General features: G+C 38.7%; 1 protein-coding gene across 15 annotated transcripts in view; it reads right to left on the bottom strand.

Moving 5' to 3' along the window:
* The window catches only part of NCOA3 (nuclear receptor coactivator 3), a 100,352-nt gene that overhangs the window by 21,521 nt on the left and 58,793 nt on the right, over positions 1-20,038 (bottom strand). For 7 of the 15 annotated variants that reach the window (XM_083618339.1, XM_083618351.1, XM_083618346.1 and 4 more), the window contains 6 exons: positions 15,678-15,755; positions 5,580-5,687; positions 4,037-4,209; positions 2,937-3,037; positions 1,299-1,473; positions 73-261 (listed from right to left, as the gene is read on the bottom strand). In XM_083618339.1, coding sequence (XP_083474465.1) covers positions 73-261; positions 1,299-1,473; positions 2,937-3,037; positions 4,037-4,209; positions 5,580-5,668 — 727 coding nt within the window. In that variant the 5' untranslated portion in view covers positions 5,669-5,687; positions 15,678-15,755. Of the gene's footprint in view, positions 1-72; positions 262-1,298; positions 1,474-2,936; positions 3,038-4,036; positions 4,210-5,579; positions 5,731-11,736; positions 11,824-11,911; positions 12,497-15,677; positions 15,756-20,038 lie in introns of all 15 variants that reach the window. The other 8 variants (XM_083618341.1, XM_083618344.1, XM_083618342.1 and 5 more) reach the window with 5 other exon arrangements.

The raw sequence follows: 20,038 nt of genomic DNA, 5'->3' as shown, positions 1-20,038 counted from the left end.
TCATCACATTATAAATAAAGTTGTACTTAAGAGATAAAAAAATCAACAGCCACATCAGCTGCATGCCATTACCTTCACCTTCTTCCAGCATGGCTCTTGGTTGTGATAAAGCAAAACATTGCATGGTTTCAAATCTTTGATGTGTATCTTGGTTGTTCCCTACATCTTCCAGAAGATCATGTACAGTGTTAACCATCATGCGACAATTAAATGTATGACTCTTCTGTCTAGGTGCTTCATTGGTCCAAGAAACTCCATTCACTAGTGTACACACAAATTTAAGAAATATATTATGTTTGAGCAGAATAAGACTTTACACAAGTTATTAGGTAAGACTGCATTCCTAAGCATGCTTGGAAGAAGTTTCACTAAACTCAATGGATGCCTCTCCTATGCCAGAAATGTTTTTTTTTAAGTGCTACTGAAGAGGGAACACATTCTACTTTCTCACATATCAATAACAAAGAAGCAAACACTAGAAAGAAAGCAATGGTGCTAGCTATATAGTAGCTACATTTAAGGTATGAGAATTTAATAGTAGATTTCTGTTAATTAAAACAGTAAATGGAATAGTAGCTTATATTAAATTAAACTGTTTTGAAAGATATTTTTGTATGCCTTTAAAGAAAATTGGCAGTTATATATGAGAGGGCAAATGTAACAGTGAGACATAACGCTAGTATTTTCTTGAAAACTTAAAATAATTTGACAGAAAAGCAGCATATAAATGCAATAAATAAATTAAAATGTTTTTTAAAACAGTGGAAACTAATTCAAATATAAAAAGGAATACTTTGCTTAATACTCAATCATCATCATCACTTTTAATTTGTATACCGTCTTTCTATCTTACAATACCTAAGGCGGTTTACAAGCTGAAGAAACAAAGAATGTACACCTTATAACGATCTAATGCAATACAAAAATGCAATAATAAAACATAACTTTAAAATAAGCAACCTACATCAAATAAAGTAACATTCAATGATCATTAGACTAGTATAGAATATTAAATATCAGCATATAAAAATTAAACAGAAATCCACTCTTAACAATTACAATAAATAATTTCTAAACTACAATCAATAAAACAACAGCAATCAATAAAACAACAGCAAGTGCATAAAATAATACAATACAAACTGAGAAGCAGAGACTGGAGGGTGGGGCAAGGCAGGTGGAAGAAGGCCTTGCCTGATGAAGTCTCTCCCCTCACCACTTAAGGACTTAAAAGCTATATTCCTATTTAAAATGGATATCTACACAGTAACAAACCCAAGTTTTAACAAGCTTATTACCTGTAGATTTTGGTAAATTTTTAAGAAAATCCTTACGGTCCTCTTCATGCAAGATACTGTAAACACTTGTATTAACCAGGTCCTCTTGTTTATATTGCAAATATTGAGTGACATTTTCGGATACAAATACAATGTTCCCATCTCGATTTACTACGAATAAGAAGCCATCTAATGCCTAAAAACAAAATCATAGCAAATTATCCAAGTACACAGACTTTTATATATGTGAAAGATACAGAAAATAAAGGCACACCAATCTCAGACAGCAATCTTTTGGGGGGGGCGGTCCTACATGTCTTTTCAGAAACAAATCATACTTAGTTCAATGGGGCATACTCCCAGGTATGTGTGTACAGTGTTGCAGCTGGAATGGGGAATAATGCATAGATACATGTAACAATGGACACACATACATGTAGTATGCATGCCTAAGTATAAACACATCTCTGCTGAGTAACCTGGAAGAAAACTCTTCTTCAGAAGAACATGAATGAAACAACAAAAAGTCTAAGGATTAGAACTTAAAATTGTGCCTGGAAACATACAGCAAACATAAATATTTAAGGATCAATCTTACGTTGTCCCTGCAATCTGCACCCAAAATTCTAGCACTGTTTATGCACCAACTGAAGTTTCTGAACCGTCTTCAAAGGCAATCCCATGCAGACGATATGACAGTAATCCAATCTGGAGATTACCCAATTTGTTAGACTGAGAATCCAGTTTTGGTTACAAGAAAGGAGATTCCAACTAAACATCAGGAAGAACTTTTGACAGTAAGAGTTGTTCAATGGACTCCTTCAGGATGTTGTAGACTCTCCTTCATTGGAAGTTATTAAGCAAACGTTGGATGGCCATCTGTCATGGGTGCTTTAGTTGAGATTCTTGCATTGCAGGGTGTTGGACTAGATGACTCTTGGGGTCCCTTCCAACTCTATGATTCTATGAATGTTGCTGTTTTGGTTGAAGACAGTGCATCACTTTCCAAAAAAGAAAGAAAGGATGCATTGCTTACTTGTCTACCAATCCCTCTAGGCTTCTGCCCACGCAGCGAGCATACCAGGCCATTATAATAAAAAATAAATCCATGGCCTTTTAAACCGTGTGGAGGGTGAGGTGGTTATTGCGTCTGTTTGTTATTGTGTTATTATACTGTAAACCATTCTGTGATCTTCAGATGGAAGGCAGTATAGAGATTTAACAAATAAATTTAATAAATAATAAATGGGGAATGGGAAGCCTGTGTGTGCCTCCCATATTCCTGCTCTGTCCATGGACCTTATGCTCTGCCTTGACTGGACGGACTGCTGTAGCCAAAGGATGGGGAACCTGTGGTGCTGTTGGACTCTAACTCCCATTAGCCCCAGCCAAAATGACCAAAGACCAAAGATTATGTAAGTTGTAGCCCTGCAGCTTCTGGAGTACCACAGGTTTCCCATCGCTGCTTTAATGTTTAAAGTTTTTTAAAACATGTGTATCAATTACCTTCGCAAGAAACTCTGAAGTATTTGATTGCAAAGGTTTGTTTTGTTTCTTCTGAAGCCTATGTAAGACTATTAGTATTTATCAAGGGAGGGGGGGAAATGTTGCTGTAATATATACTGTTCAGTACTACAATGTAATAGCCTATAGACTTGCCTGTAACAGAAGAGGTCCCAATGAATCCTTATCAATAACCCCTTGACCTGTCGAAGATACGTCAGCCTTCTGTACATCGTCATCAGTGGAAGCTGTTTTTCCTAAAAAAAATAGAGCAAATTTTGAAACCTGTACTGCATGTAAGTATTTTTGTAAACGTCTGTCATATATATCAAGCATTCTTTTAAGATTTGCAATGAAAATCTAATGCGATTGTAGAATTAATGGCTGTTATTTTCACAATATTTATATCTCAGAATGTTTCTATTTCTCCTTGCTATGGGAAAAACACACCCAGTGCAACACTCAAATCCTTTTGTTGTTATTGGCATCTGTTTTGAGACAATGAAATGCGCGTCCAGGGGTGAAGTCAAATCACTGCGTTAGCAGCACCAAAGTGACCTCCCAGGGGCGCAAGCATGGACAGTGTGTATGGAGGTCCTGGGCTGCCCAGATGACAACCCCCCACCCCGGACTCACTGATGTGGTCCAAAGGAAAGCACCAGCTTGGCTGCAGGAGTTGCTGGAAGGAGCTATTAATCTAGCATCCAGGATTGTATCATGCCTTGGATTCACATGCTCCCTCCACCATCCCTTCTGTATTCTTTACTTGCTCATCTAACAAATGCAATGTGACTGAGCAGAGGATAGACATTTCTTTGAACATGGGAAGTGCCTAACCCTGCAGGATAGAACTTTTGTTCCTGTGCCTTCTAACCAGTTCAATAATTGAAGAAAGGGATCTATTAGCCTGAAACCTCCCTTCTGAATTCATTGTGAAGACACTTTTGGATCCTCAGTACCATTCTGACCTTTTATTCTACAGTGACTTGCCCAACACCATGAATGTAAAACTAGAATTCAGTTTAGGAAAATTTGTCAATCATTACTTCATTCCCCCCCATTATAGTTCAATAATATTCTATTTGCAGAAAACTTCGTTAAGGTAAACTCACAGTCAACATTCAAGCAGTTAATGCAGAAGAGAAATGTAACAAAATTTTAAAGCCTTATTTAAAAGCTAGATTTAAACATCCATATGTGATAACCTGAAAATAGAATATAATTTCTCCCTTGTAATATAAGAAGTCAGGACTTGCCTTGCTCCTTTATCTGCCGTATCTGTCTAACAGTTTCCTTTAAAATTGCACATTTATCCGGCTTGACATTGAAATTGTCAATGTCACTCAGATTAGCAGAAATCAGCTCAGCCAGTTCTTCAATATATTTACTTTCCTGTTCACGTCGACGTTTCTCTCCACTGCAGATCAGACTAGAAAAAAGAGACAACATTTAAAAGTAGTTAAGCCTAATTATTATAGGATCTTCTTTCAAACAATTTATTTATTCTCAAATTGCTAAATGTTCTGGTATGCACTTCTCATTCTAAGTTTAAATCACTCTGACTGTGACTTTTGTGTCACAGTAAGCCATATTTAATGGTTTGCCATCAATGTGCAAATTCGCTCCAGCTTCTCTCCACCTTGCTAGTGAGCAGGGACAACAAACTATGATGCACAATATGAAGCTAAGGTTTGTTCTTGGCTTCCTATTGCGGTTTGTTTGGAGCAAACATCCAGTTTGGATGTAATGGTAAGAAAAATATTGTGGGTTTTTTTGCTCTCGCTAACTAGCTGTAAGTGAAGTGGGAGCACTCTTTGAATTCATGTTAAACCATTAACCATGGCTTACCACAATGTGCAAATGCAGCCAACCTATGCACAGAAAGGTGAGTTACAAATGTAATACATCATAGATAGCCAACATGGTGCCCTCCAGACTATCAGCATGGCTAATGATCAAGGATGATAGGAGATGTACTCTAACAACATATGGAGGGCACCATGTTGGCTACCCACTATACATATTTATATGGTCAGCAACTGGAGCTCACTAAGTAAAATCCACCAACCTTAGAAATGCCAACTTCCCTCCCTCTTTCCATTTGTCAATCTTGGGCAAGTATCTTCCAACAGCCACTATGTGTGTGGGGAGAGGCTGAGTTACTAGTCCATTACCCCTCACTCACTTTTCAAAGTAATCCACTAGGAAAATTAGTGGCTGAGTAGGGATATACACCAATGTTGTTGAAATTTCACATCAATAGGAAATCAATAGAAGAAGGGCAGTAAGATATAGTGGGGTAAATATATGCAATGAAATTTATGAGAAAAAACTTCTATCAGGAAGACATCAGAATAGGATAACTACTCAAAAACGCCCAGCATTGCAAGGGACATCTTGCATTTGGAAAATGTTGAGTGGTACAGGCACACAAGAACAGAAGGTGAATACTGAAGGGAGAAGAAAAACATGTTATTGTACCACTATTACTTTTTGATTTAAGCAATATACACCAAATTACATATTTATGCTTTTCTAGGGCCCCTTTTTAAAAAGTATGTATTCCCCTCCAAATTAAAAATTAATTAACAAATCCTGCCTCTAAAATTGTTTATACAACTAATTTTTCCTGCAATAATATTATTTGACTGTTTCACATACACCAATATCAGAATGTTAGGCATGTCACCAACTACAATCTGGCACTAAATGCCAACACATCAGTTTTAAATACTGAAAAAACCCCATTCACTATTTGTAAACAACCCATAATAAAATAAAAAAATTAATACTCTCTACCCTGGTCCCGGGGTATCACAGGGCAATGGCTTGCGTTTTCTTGAATCACTGGTCATGCTGTCCAAGGAGTTCTCCCCTAATCCACTCATTCTGATCACACATCAGCAACTGAAACAGTCAAGGAGTAACCAAGTTGAAATTTTCTCATGAACTAAAAAACAAAGGTGTTCAAAAACAATAAAGTTAGGAACTTAAACTTTTGTAATGTTGGGGTTGCAAGTGACCCGAAGATCATCTAGTTCAATGGTTTTCAAACTTCATTCCAGGGCGTATTAGGCATCTTCAATGAAAATGGATTTCAAATATGTCCATCAGTGAACATGAACAGTATCCTATAAAATAGCATAACCACCAACTTCCTATTATTTCTGTTTTAGATCTCATGTTCACAGAAGGATTGTGTCACATACCAACTGGTTGGCTGAACAGACTGTCCAAGAATAGCACTGCCATTTGCCCAGCAGGTGCTGCTTTTAGGATGCCCTCCCCACCACCTTGCCACTGAGTAATGAGAAGGTGCCTAAGAGCCACTAGAGATACCAGCGTCTTCCTGGGTGTTCTGTCATTTTGGATGTAGTGCTTGGTAGGTTCAAAGCAGAAGCTATATTCAAAGGCCATTGTAGTGCCCCCGTCAAATGACAGGGGTTGTGGGGCATCAGCAAGTTGGGATGGACACTCCAAAATTAGTTACCAAAGGCAGGGTCAATTGAAGGCTTTCCTCCAAGCTTACTTACTAAAGCAAAGGGCAGGGGGAGTTGGTGGAAATACACAGGGAAGAGCTGGGACGTTCCATTTGGCCACTGCTGTTATGCTGTCTACTCTTAGATCATGATAGGCAACAGTGAGCCCAAACAGACCAGGCCTTTGTGAACTGTGCACACACCCCAAATCCTCAGCAACATACAGGGCTCTGTGTTAAGATACTTGGCATTGCAGACATGTTTATACCAAATATGTTCCCTGAAGGAAAAAAAGTTTGAAAATCACTTGTACAATTCAATCTTAAAGTAGGCTGCCAACTATCTTTCTTAAAAGCTGATGAAATTCTGTAATAATACTAGATATTTGTGTGCTTGCTTGTTTACGTAAAAACTACATTTCTAACCTTTAAGGCAAAAATTGCATTGCAACTGCAGCAGTGTAATGACCACTACAGTCTACAACATTAAATACGTTTTTCACTCCCATTTGTTTTAACCTCCTCCAAATCCGCAACAGGCATGGCCTCCTTCCCATATTAAACCATATCATCCAGATGTTGTAACATCCAAATTAAGAAGGAAGATACACCATGTAGAAAGCATGCACAGACTTAGTATACTTAAAATATAAAAAATGTATAAAATAATTCAGATGGCTCAAGAGAAAAGAGTATATGAGTTTGCAGTGGGGGCACTTCATCATAGTTCTGCTATGAATTCTGCTGTGTCTGTATTCAACCTGATGCATCAGAGATTATTATGGTTTAAGAAACAGGTTGATTTAAATATTTAAAAGGAGTCCTTTCTAATAAAACATTATTAACTGGGAGTGGAATATTAAAGTGACAGATCATGAGACAGATCAGATAGCATTGTGCTGAAATTTTAGCATATTGGCCACAGGAGAACTTTATCCATGAAAGTTTAGCTACATTCATTTCTAATACTCTTTTTCCTGAAAGCAATAATTTTGGCAGACCTTGGTTTTTCCAAAGAAAATGAGTCATCTTGCCACTTTTGGGGCCACAATATTTCCAAAGATTATCAGGGTTGCCAGTCAAAACATTGTTGTAAAGCCTGTATTATTTGGAGGGTTATTTTTTTCTAGATACATGGATATCTTGCTTAACAGAGAGATAGTGTCCAAGTCAAGGGAAGTAATAGTACTGCTCTATTCTGTCTTGGTCAGAACACACCTGGAGTATTATGTCTAGTTCTGGGTGCCACAATTTTAAAATGATATTCACATGCTGGAACGTGTGCAGACAAGGGCAGCCAAGATGATCAAGAGTCTGCCAAACAAGGCTTGTGAGGAACTCTTGAGAGAGATGGGTATGTTTAGCCAGGAAAAGAGGAGACTGAAAGGAGACAACAGCCATCTTCAAATATTGAAAAGGCTGTCAAATAGAAGATGGAGCTGGCTTGTTTCCTCCTGCTCCAGAGAGCAGGACTTAAACCAATGGCTTTAAGTTACAAGAAAAGAGTTTCTGACTAAACATCAGGAAAAACTTTGTGGCAGTAGGAGCTGTTTGACAGTGGAACCAACTCCCTTGGGAAATGGTGGACTCTCCTTCCTTGGGGGTTTTAAAGCAGAGATTGGATTATCATCTGTCATGGATGCTTTGGTTGTGATTCCTGCATTGCAGGAAGTTGGACTAGATGATCCTCAGGCTATCTTCCAACTCTACAGTTCTATGATTTTATGATTCTATGGAAGCAGTTGCACATCACAAACTACAGGACACCAGTTAATGTTAGATTAAGAGTTAGCTAAACTAAATTTCTATTAAATGGCTGTTTTTTCATGTCATATCTAGAAGGCAGCTATCACAAAGAACAACTATTTCTTCAACTTCTTTTTTTAAATTTAGAAATTGCAGACACCCATGTCATTGTGGAAGACAGTTTCCACCTATTGTATTGGGAGAGTCATCATTTTCATGTGCTATGAATGCCCCAAGAAAAATAAAGTTTTTTAAAAGAATAAATTTGCATGACAATAGGAAAACCCAGAGAAAAACAAATTGTGAGTTGCATGCTTGCCACAAGATGGCAGGGTAGTATCAAACACTTGGACCTGGCATTTAAAGGACAACAAAATCATCACACACACAAAAGGGAAGCTTTTTAACAGAGAAAGCAAGACCAAGCTCTGCTCTGTCATGCAAAAGGCACAGTGCAGACTCATTCAGACAGCTGCTTTCAACAGTTATGTGGTTTGTATGATTTTTTTTTGGGGGGGGGGGAGTTCCAAACCCCGAAGTAGTATTGTGTAGATACTGCATGCAGATTACAGTATTTGGTTGCCTCTGCTCTCATAGCAACTGCATTCCTAAACAGACACACAGTTTTGTGGCGCTAGAAGCTGCCACAGAAAGAGACAGGAAGTAAATAAAACAAGATAAAGAGTTGGAGAGAAGCTCAGGAAGGGTAGGGGTACAGCAGACAAGACATAAACCCAGAAAAAAAGTTGCTGTACTTAAAACAATGCCTTCAAAAGTCAAGCTGTTTTGTAACTAATTTGGAGATGAAGTAATATTGAAAGGAGAGTTGGGTGTCTGTGTATAAGGTTTGATTTTAAAAAACCCTCTTTCATCTTTGATAAATTATGCTCAAAAGTATATTGTTGCACTAGGGAAAAATTATACTGAATACTGTATTTTAAAAACTTGTGTTGTTCATTCAACTTACAGATATCCATTATTTCTTTCAGTTATACTTCAATGCATAACAGTATCCACAAAGTCGTCAAAACAGGGTTTGCTTGGTTGTTTTTTAAGGGGCTATCTTATTTACTTATTATTTGAATTTATAGCAAAGCCTTCACCACAAGGTCTGTTCAGGGCTGGATACATACAATTCTTTAATACTGTTTAAAATAGCAATTAGAAATTCAGTTAAAAGATTATCATTAACAGTTATATTTTAGCACTTCTTTTATTACCCCTGTAGTTGTATTCTGAAGTAAATAGCATCTTATAAGGAAATGGAGTAGCTCTGAAACAAGGGACACTGCCTTAAAATGAGACTAGCTGGTAAGTCTATTTCCCTAGCAACAGTGTTCTAATATACCCTACGCAGACCTCCATCATTTCTCCATAATATTATTGCTTCTGCAATGTAGAAAGCAATGCAATACCGCAGCCAATTTGCAAGGAAGCCCAGAGGGGCTGCGCTCTTGCTGCTTAGGGTCCTACAGTGAATATGCTTAGTGATAGCGATTTTTATGCAACAAGAGACCTTCACAATTGAGCCAATTATTAATGCAAATACCACCTATTAAAATATAGCAGCAATGCTGATCAATCTGATGTGAGAGCATAGTAACTATAGTTCCTATGTTTTTCTGCAATTGCTTGAAATTGTTTTTACTGAAAGTACAGTCACTCTCTGACAAGTCAAGTCACAATGCGGCTTTAGAGCTCAGAGATCAACAGTCAACAGGATTTTCAATGCGCCAGCTGCAAAAGACAATGAGGTTGTACATCCATAGCAGTGACCAGAGGAGGAATGGCCACTGGGAAGAGCACAGAGAAGAGACACCATGGTGCATCTGCAGCAGCACAACTGGACACCTTCAATTTCCCCAGCTGCAACAAAGCATGTCTCTCTCCCACACTGGTCTCTACAGCCAAAGCTGGCACTATAACCTTCCCATAGTTTGATTCTGCCCCCAAAAGGTGCACTCCTCCAATGTCTCCCGAGACAGATGTATGCCAACAATAGCACTCTTGAATGCGTCTCTACAGAGTAATAGTATATCAAGTGCTCTGCATACAGATTAAGAAAAGTTTGCTGTTGCCCTCTCTAAGTGTTCCAGTATTTCCCAATAATATGAAATTGTTATTTCCATTTGTTATCAATTTTCAAAGAACTTCACTAAACAAAAAACTTCTTTAGAATCATTCCAGAGCACAATGCTCTCGTATTTATTAAGCAGTGTGATAGCTGTCAAAGCTGTTAACAAAGTTCCAGCCAAAACAGTGCTAGGATGTTGTTGGGCTACAACTCCCACCATCCCTAGCCAGCAGGAGTATCAGTCAGGAATGATGGGAGTTATAGTCTGAAAACATCTGGGGGACCCAGGGTTGGAAAATGCTGGCCTAAGTAACTGTCTCAAAAAGGAATAGGTTTAACTTATTGTGCAGACTTTAGATGGTACTGATCCAGGGATTAACAACTGAACAGCTGGGGAGGGGGCTTACAGATACAAAAATAAATAAATAAATAAATAAATAAATAAATAAATAAATAACATGAATTTCTGTTGCCTGTTTGTGGAGAGCAACAAACAATGGCTAGTTTAGCCATTGCCAATATGGTGCCCCTCCAGGCCTGACCCAGCCCACTGATGATGCATGAGAGGCAACCACCTCAAACAGCAGGCTCTGGACTATTGGGAGGTGACAGATCCACATGTGCAACCACCCACTCCCCTCTGGGAGCCTGATCTGTAGCTACTCATTAGAGAGGTAAGACAGAACAACACTCTGCACATGAGCAAGGAATAACTCTCCTCTATTACTAGGCAAGTTACAGGGCTGAGTTCTGAAGTCAGCAGGTTCTAGCTTAGCTGCTCACTGAAATAGAAAACAAGGCAAGCTAAAGTTACAGAAAGGTAGCCGTGTTGGTCTGCCATAGTCAAAACAAAAAAAAAATTTTTTTCTTTCCAGTAGCACCTTAAAGACCAACTAAGTTAGTTCTTGGTATGAGCTTTCGTGTGCATGCACACTTCGTCAGATACACACAAGCTAAAGTTAAAGCTAAAGTTGAGCATGTCCAGCTGAGATTTATTTGCTATTCGGTGAGCCCAGCCAGGGGGACGGTGTCATTCTACTCTCCATCTCCCAAGCCAGCATGCCTTCCAGGAAGATGCTGTGGGGGAAGTAAAGAAGTCCCCATTGAAGACTCCTTGCTCTCCCAGAAAAAGAAATGCTTTTTCTACAGAGCTCCATAAAAAAGTTCATTGGGTGGTGCGGAGTCTGGTGGAGAGCTGTTGCTTACTAAGAGGTAGGAGGGTGAAGTGGGGAAGCAGTTGGCACAATTAACAAACACCTACTGGAGCACCATGTTGACCTTGTTAGCAAGCCTCCTTGGAAGACGTGTGTTTCACATACACACGTTTCAGGCATTTAGTCAGTGGCAATAGTGCATCTTGGCAGATTTACCCAGTAATTTACACAGGTTATGGGGATCCTTATTGGACAGAAAAAGAAAGAAAATCTACACATTTCCATTTCAGTGGGGCTCAGCAACAATGCATATCTACTCTGACAGTGGGGATCGCTAAGTGCATTTTCTTTGGTATGTGAGAATTAGTTAATTCTAACCATGACTAAACTAGCACACACAAACACACAAAGCAAACAAACACAGAAGGTATAAGAGAAGGGGAGGAGAGGTGTTCAGAGCTGCTTAGAAAGCCACACTAGCCTGTTCTTCCTCTCTAGGCGTACCTTGAAGACTAGGTCTCAGCAATGCACAGCTGAATTGGTGAGGACCCAGGCATGCAGACACTCCAAGGTAGGATGTTAAAAATAGATCTAAAAACATAGGAAGGGGAAGCAGATGTGGAGGCTACAATTTATAGGGGAAGGACCTCCAGAAGACAGAAAAGCAAACAAATTTTACCTTTCCAACACTGTTGGCAATCCTGAAGAAAGAGGACTAGTGTGTGTATTGAATCTTCCAGGTAAGGCAGGAAACAGTGAGACAGGGAGGTAGGCAGGAGGCCTGAAAAGGACCTCTGAGCAGTTGGAACCAAGATCTCTGATTCAGCAAGCAGGGATCCAGAGAAGAAGGAACTGAAGTAAATTCCTGAAAAGGGCTTCTGAAGCAGCTGCACTTGAAGCAGCAAGTGACCATCCAGAGGTGCAGGAACCAGTGTTAGTGAGGGGAAAGCGGAGGAGGATAATGGAGTTAGACCTCCATTTAAGGGATTTTCAGCAAGCCATTTCAAGGAGAGTGGAACTGAGCAATCAGAAGAAGTAGTGGGATCAGGACCTCAGCTTTTGTACCTTTTTGGACAAAAGCTTCAAAGCAAATTCAAAAATTGATTGGATCAGGGAGGTGCCATTCCTGACCAGCCTTGCTTAATATAGCTCTGAAGCACATGGCAAGATGGGGTGGGTCTTTTTCTTTTGCAGATATAAAGCGGCATTCTTCACTCTTTCACTAGTCTGATTAGATTTTAGTCTTGAACAATGGTCACATTTCCTGAGGGAGGAGACAGTAATTATACTTGGATTGCATTGACTGGATTACATTTCCCCAAAGCTATGACTTGTGACATCGCTTCCATTGAGGTGACCAATATTCCTTAGGCAGGCCTTTTTCCTTTTACTGCAAAGTGAACCAAACTGAAACCATTAAAAAAACCATAGGCAATACTGGAGTGAAGCATCTCCCAGGCTCCTGAGCAAGCAGCCTGCCAAAATGCCCTTCACAGTAAGCAACCCACCTACTGGGAAGCTTTGGAGCAGAACAGCTGTCAGCCAGTTACCTTTGGGTGGAAGGTGGTAGAGAGTGCCATGGCGGGGAAGCTGCAGGCGTTCTCCACCCAGACAGCTCTTACGAGCATAAGCACTCCTGTGTATACCAATCACACACACTCTCTCGGTTTTGACTACAATTGTGTCACCACTTACTAGTTGAGTTTGCTGTTAAAGGCACTATATCATGCCCAAGCATGAGAAAGACCCAAAATATGAAAACACTATATATTTTGATTTTTTTGGCCATTGATGCATATGAAGAATTGGAACACTTTCCCCTAAGAAGTTTGTTGAAACTATTTTCCCCCAAGGACTCAAGATCACTGGGGCATGTTGGGAAAACACTCACTTGTAATAACCAGTGTACCATTATGCATCTACTATTCATGGTCTTATGAATCTTATGGTCTTATGAGTCACGTTGTTTATTCCACTTAATATATATGGTTCTTGCATACAACAGAATATTTGTTCACATTTGGTACTTGACTATTACTATATATGAACCTTTATTGTAGAGTACTTTATCCATGACAACATGTCCAGGATCTGAGGAAGTATGCTGTGGAACAGCAATGGGAAAGGGCTATTGCCTTCATGTCCCCAACTGAGCGAAACAGAATGCTGAACTAAATGGACATTTGATCAGAGCCAGAAAGCCTCCTCTTATGTAGTTTGTGCCAATGGTATTACTAATCGGGCTGATGATTATCAAGAGGTCAACCCAGATAAAGACAGGTTTTCTTGCAACCTGTAAAGGAACTTAGTATTTAGAGCCAACTCTCAGCCAAAGCAGCTAAGCTGAAGCACAGATTTTGAAACTGCAAAGCTAGAAAAATAATTACAATGACTGCACAGATTGTGCACATGAAACCAGACAACATACCACCCATTCACTGCAGTTAAAAAGTAATACATACATAGTTAAATTTCTTATTTTTGATCATATATGGGGAATTAAAACACCTATTATCTGATGTCAGAGAAAGGCCACTAACTAGTAAAACAAAGTGCCACATTTCTTTTCCTGATACCTTGTTAATATGAGTTACTTTAAAAGCTTGCTATTTAAACAACAGTCTTCACTGGTGATATTCTGAACACAAAACAACCCAATGTCAGACCATATCACAGTGCTTAAGTAGTTGCACTCAGCAGTTGTATCAGGAGTGACTTCCAGAAGAGGCACAATACAGGTGCAATATTTCTAGCTCTTATTGCTGCATCTGATACAATCAGATACACAGGCCTATTTGTACTGTGTCATTGTCTTGCTCAAGTGGTTTGCTATGCTTGCAAGAGCTCTTTAAATGTTCCTGGATTCTTTAAGGTCAAATACAATCTCTGCATAGGAGATACTGTTTTGGGACTTGTCCTTTAACACTAATATTAATTAATACTCCAATTGAAGGGCAACATGTTGCATCTATAACCCACATAAAAAAGATTCTCAGCTTCTAATTTCTAGGTTTGTTTGAGGGACACAAGCATGGAATGACATCATGGGCTTCTCAGAGGAAAGACATGGAATTGAGAGGGGCTTTTGCCACCTGAAGCAGCTGGCCAAACCCTGCTACTAAGATAAAACCCTGGGTTCTCAAAGCTAAGGTTCAATAGCTGAGAAGTGTTTTTCCCAGCACAAGAAGCAGCTGGCAAACCTTGCTACTAAGATAAAACCCCAGTTCTCAAAGCTAAGTTTCAATAGCTGATAAGTGTTTTTCCTAAACAATACTGTCAGAGGATAGAAATTCGGGAAGAGTTGGTCTGATAAAACAAATGAGTCTTGTGGCAACTTAAAGATGAGCTACATTATTGTTAGTGTGAGGGTTCACTGGCTAAAGCCTGCTTCATCAGATGCATGAATTGTACTAGTGAGATGATTAGATTAGAAATATATGCAGTGAAGGAAAAAAATTGTTAAGTGAAACTTTAAAGCAGGGATGGCCAAACCAAATGGCCATGCTGGTTGGGGCTGGAGTTGGAGTACAAAACATCTAAAGGCTCTGTATTCCTGTTGTAATGTCTTGTGGGCTAGGAAGTCTCTAATTCAAATCTCTCTTCAGCCATCAGCTTGCCAGGTGGTCTAAAGCAACACACTATCTCACAGCTTCAAGGATGCATCTCGAGCTAATGTATGTGGAATACTTTTGACCACCGAAAAAAATACATAACCAAAAAAAAGCATGGGAACATTAGGGAAAACAGTCAAATAGTAGAAAAAAATGTATTTTAGGAATGTCCAGATATTATTCTAATCTTTATTTACATTTATGATTGGCCCTAGAACTTTTTTCAGGGCTTGTTCATATTATTGCCACTATTATTTATTAACTTTAATTAGCTGTGCCTATAGTCTTTAAGGAACATATCACATATTACAATTGCAATAACAGGATGCTCCTTGTGGTCTCACCAAATATGTTAAAATTAGGAGCGAGTTTTTGGTTTGCAACACTTTTCCTCTCATCATACATTTAATTAATTAATTAATTAATTAATTAATTAATTAATGTCTATACTGCCCTTCATCTGAAGATCATATGGTGGTTTACAATATAATTTTATTTGTCAAAGACTTATTAGAACTATACAACAGTGCACAACTTTAAGAAAAAGAAAAAATCAAGCCCCACCCAAGAGGTGTTAAAAACTTTTTTATTTCTGTCCTCGTTTAGGAAAACAGCTGCTGAAATGTAATCAAAAGATTAACATTTTACTAACATAGGACACAGTCCATCTACGTTAAATCTTATTGATTTCAGTGAGAAACTTTCAAGCATATTGGTGCATCTCCTATCGATGGGGCTTTGGCTAGAGTGTGCCCAGAATCTATGTTTATAATGGAAACTTAAGGAAAATAAGTAACAATCTCTAAAATTTACTTTTAAAATATTTTCACTTACATGTCCTTAAAACTCAAACATGCACAGATGATTTTTCAATGGCAGGCATCAGGATCAGTAGGCATTGTGTGTCACGTTCTGTCAAAGAAAATTTTAAAACTTCATGTAAGTATCATTGTGTTCCCCAACTTTATTTTCAGTAAAGCTTAATATGAGATATTAAGTAAATCAGCCCTGAGTGCTCACTGGAAGGACAGACCCTAAAGCTGAGGCTCCAGTACTTTGACCACCTCATGAGAAGAGAAGACTCCCTGGAAAAGAACCTGATGTTGGGAAACATGGAGGACACAAGGAGAAGGGGACGACAGAGGACAAGATGGTTGGATAGTGTTCTCGAAGCTACCAGCATGAATTTGACCAAACTGCGGGAGGCAGTGGAAGACAGGAGTGCCTGGCGTGCTCTGGTCCATGGGGTCACGAAGAGTCGGACACGACTAAACAACAACAATATGAGATATTCCAATAATTTAGTCAATGACTACTTTTATTTTCACTTGTTTTACTTCCTTGTCTTTTATATTTTATTATTCCTAGTAACGATTTATGATAAATAAATGTTGATTATATATTGATATTTGTTGACTATTTTATTTACATTCTTAAGAATTTGGGTTGGGGTTGATGACAAATTTTCGAACCACATCAAGAGGTCAAGGCAAACCCTGCTTCAAACAAAAGGCTAATCAGCTACCACCCTCACATCCAGGCTGCTCATGCATGGAGAAAATAGGCAGGAATGGTTATTCTGGTTACCTCTGTTACTTTAAAAGAAAGAAGGAGATGACAACAGTGGAGCAGTACAATAAATTTTCCAACTAGCTTCAACCTGTATAGGCTGAGAATCTGAGAATCTTCTGCAGCTGCTGAAGGCCTAGCAACCCTGCACATAATTCAGCTCATCTCCCACCCTGCCCCCCGCCAGCATAAGGTTCTCAGACTAGTTATCTGACCACTTCTATTACTTTGGCCAAGGACACCCCCCCTTGATTTACAAAAGTGGAGGACTTTGCTTGAGACTACAGGCAACTTTCTGCAGCTCATATTCTACCTAGCAGAAGCAGCTTGTTGGTCCTGTTCACCAGCACAGAAAGAAGTCCATGTTCTGCAATTGTGTCTGTCATAGTCTCAGCACTCTGAGCATTTTGAGATTACACATCTATAGCTGGGCCCTTTAAAACACACATTTTATTAAAGACATCCACACAAACCTATGACGTGAAGGTAAATAATTCTGGCTGGGCATATTTTCTGCTGCTCATGATGGTATACCTAAGGTTACCAAGTGGTCTCCTATCCAGGCATTGACCAGATCTGCTTAGCATCAGCAAGGTTGCTAAAACATGGGCCTTCACACCATGCCCAATAACATTGTTGAAGCTATTTAAAAAATCTGCTCCTCTTTTTAACATTTATATTCTTTTATCCTCCTAAATGGTATGTTTCAGAAAATTGACAAGAGTAATTTCTTAGTATAAGTTATATTCTGAATAAGCCACGAATATTGCAGTGTCTATTATCAAAACAAGCAGAGACCCTGACAATTTCCCTTTCTCTATTTTATCCATTAAGTTTAGAGACTGGTTTAATTTATTTTATGACCATGTTGTAAATGGTATTATTAAATCGACTAGTAAGGAAGCATTCCTAATAAGCTATTCAGAATTACAGCAACTTAAGTGAAGTTTTGAACAACAGCTGTGTGTTTGAATTGATTTATTCAAAACTGCTTGAAGCAATGTGTAAAAAAAAAAGTGAGACTCTTCCAGCTAATTAGAAAAATAAATTGCTCTTGGGAAATATTTATGAGGCATTCATATGTAGAAGCACACATTATAGTACTATCCAGAATTCAGAATTTCAAAATTGATACTTCTACTCAGACTACTTATAGATAATTACTAGTAGTCAGGTGAAGAGCTTTGTACAGGCAGATAATTTCTTAAGAAATTTAACTAGGGCCTTTTCATATCAACCAGTTGCATATGCATTTGCATGCAAGTTTAACCACTCAGTTGACAACATTGACAGTAGCTGTATTCAGATGAACTCACATTACCAATTAGAGGAGTGATTGGCAATATGGTCACGTAAAGATAAGCATCAAGACTCAACTGCCTCCTAATTACACACCTTTGTAAAGCTTTCTCTGTAAGAAACCCCCACTAGTCAGGGTGGAAAGAATGAAAATATATTTTCAAAATCTGAAGTACTATTGTGGAAATTCTTATGGCAGAATCATAATTTATTCTAACCATGTGAACAAACAAATCATTTCCCAATTAATCCTATATGGCAGCACTTTTCTCCTCATATGCTATAGAGGTGGGGAAAATTTAATTCCCAGTTATGTGACTATTAAAGGCACAGCAGCCTTGTACTTCAAAGAACCTGGCAATCACTGTCAGAGAAACCAAGGGTGGAATTCAATGTCACACTATTACCAACATTCCATCTGCATTAGCATTGCAGCTTGCCAGATGGAATGATCCGCTCTCTTCTCTCCCAGCATGCTATTCTGGGGGTTCTCCTGCCTGCCCCAAGCCAATTTCAGAAGGGACAGGGAAGGATAGGGGGGAAAGCCCTGTTGTGCAAGAATTCCTTGCTCAGGTCTTCGGATGATGGAAGGTATTAGGTGAATCCCACCCCAAGAGAACATACATTGCTGCAAATTGCAGAGTATCAACCTGAGTGCAGAAAATAAAAATAAAATGTCCACCCCCAACCATCTCTGCTTAGTGTGTAGGTAGCATTATACTGGTGAGAGCATTCCAGGCCCTGCACCCAAAGGGCTCCAAATCTATCCCCCTTAATAGAATCTGAGTGGAATAGAGTAAGGGGAGATTGAGAATCAACAAAAATTTTCGAAAGTTCTTAAAAAATAAAAATCAAGATCTCATACTTTGCACCACTGGTCACATATAGTAGAATACAGGCTCTATCATTAACATATCCACAAATGTAATCTCAATTTCAACCTCTCAAAACAATGCATCAGACTTTCAAATCAGACTTATATGCTAGTGGAAAACTGAAGGAAATCCAGGCCAGGCATATTTCCTTTCAGGACAGGGCAAGCATCAGCATCCTCAAGCAGCTGTCAGGAGCCCAACAGTGCTGATAGGTCCCCTGTACAAAGCAACTGATTACATTCCCTACAGTGCCCTGGAATGTTCAACCTGATGTTGCTCCAGAGAATTGTGGGCAATTTAAGTGGTGGTTTGATTCAACTTACCAGTGCAGCTAGGTAAGCCTGCAAGCTGGAATTCCTGGAACGTAGAACAGATTCTACAGAGTGAATTTTGTAGATGGCTCTACTTCAGAAAATGTGGTCATTATTTGAAACCACTGTAATGGGTTTTAAATATTGCACATAAAACACCTAAGGAAGGACAGGGACACACAAGCAAGTCCAAAAGGATGAAATCATGGGTGACTGGCAGAGTCAAAGAAAATGTTTAAAAAACCCCCACCAAAAAACAGGTTTCTTTTAAAAACTAGGGGTCTTGAATAAAGAGAATATTGGAAACATGAACCCAACCAGAAAAAACTATAACAAAGGAGTAAGCAGGGAGATGGAATACTTCCACCGGTCTTCACTGCAGCAGATATTGGGAGTATATCTTCATAATTAGGTGACAAAAATGAGCTTTAGAAGCAATGAATATTAAAAAGAAACAAGTTACCAAAATTGGCATCTATCTAAGTGTTCGTAAAAATATTCAAATGTGAATATTATCTGTGGACTAAAATATGTGGCTTATTGCTAAAACCAGCCTCTTTACTACAGAATTGGAATACACTGATGTAACATCAATATTCTAAAAAGGGTTCCAGGAATTCACATTGCCAAGTAGCTGAACTGGGTAATTTGAAGGTTGAAATCTTTCAAATTACCCAGTTCAGCTACTTGGCAAGAAACTAACTAGTTTAGTTAGTAAAAACTAACTAAAACAAACAAACAAACAAATAAAATCCACTACTGAGGAAGAACCATCACTGGAGGGTTTTAAGGGGAAAGCCGTACCTCATCTACCTCTAAATATAGGCATATGTGATCATATTATAAACTTCATCTATCAAAAAGTTTGACAATGGTTAAAACAAGAAGCATAACTTAACAATAAATGAACAGTGCTTAAAGTAAACAAACAGTGAAGTCCATCAAGGAACTCTATGATGTTGCTGTTGGTCAAATTATCAGGAATATGAGCTGAATAGAAATAGACATCAAAGAATGTGTGGTGACAATGCAAAATGAACTAAAAACTTGCCTCCTGGGCTGTAGCAAGAAATCACATAAGAACTGTAAACAGTTTCATTCATAAGATAAATACTATGTTACGAGCGCGTTCCGTATCTCT

Source organism: Podarcis filfolensis (genome assembly GCF_964270895.1).
Source record: "Podarcis filfolensis genome assembly, chromosome: 6".
Classification (NCBI taxonomy): Eukaryota; Metazoa; Chordata; class Lepidosauria; order Squamata; family Lacertidae; genus Podarcis; species Podarcis filfolensis.
This window is presented reverse-complemented; position numbering and strand designations above follow the sequence as displayed.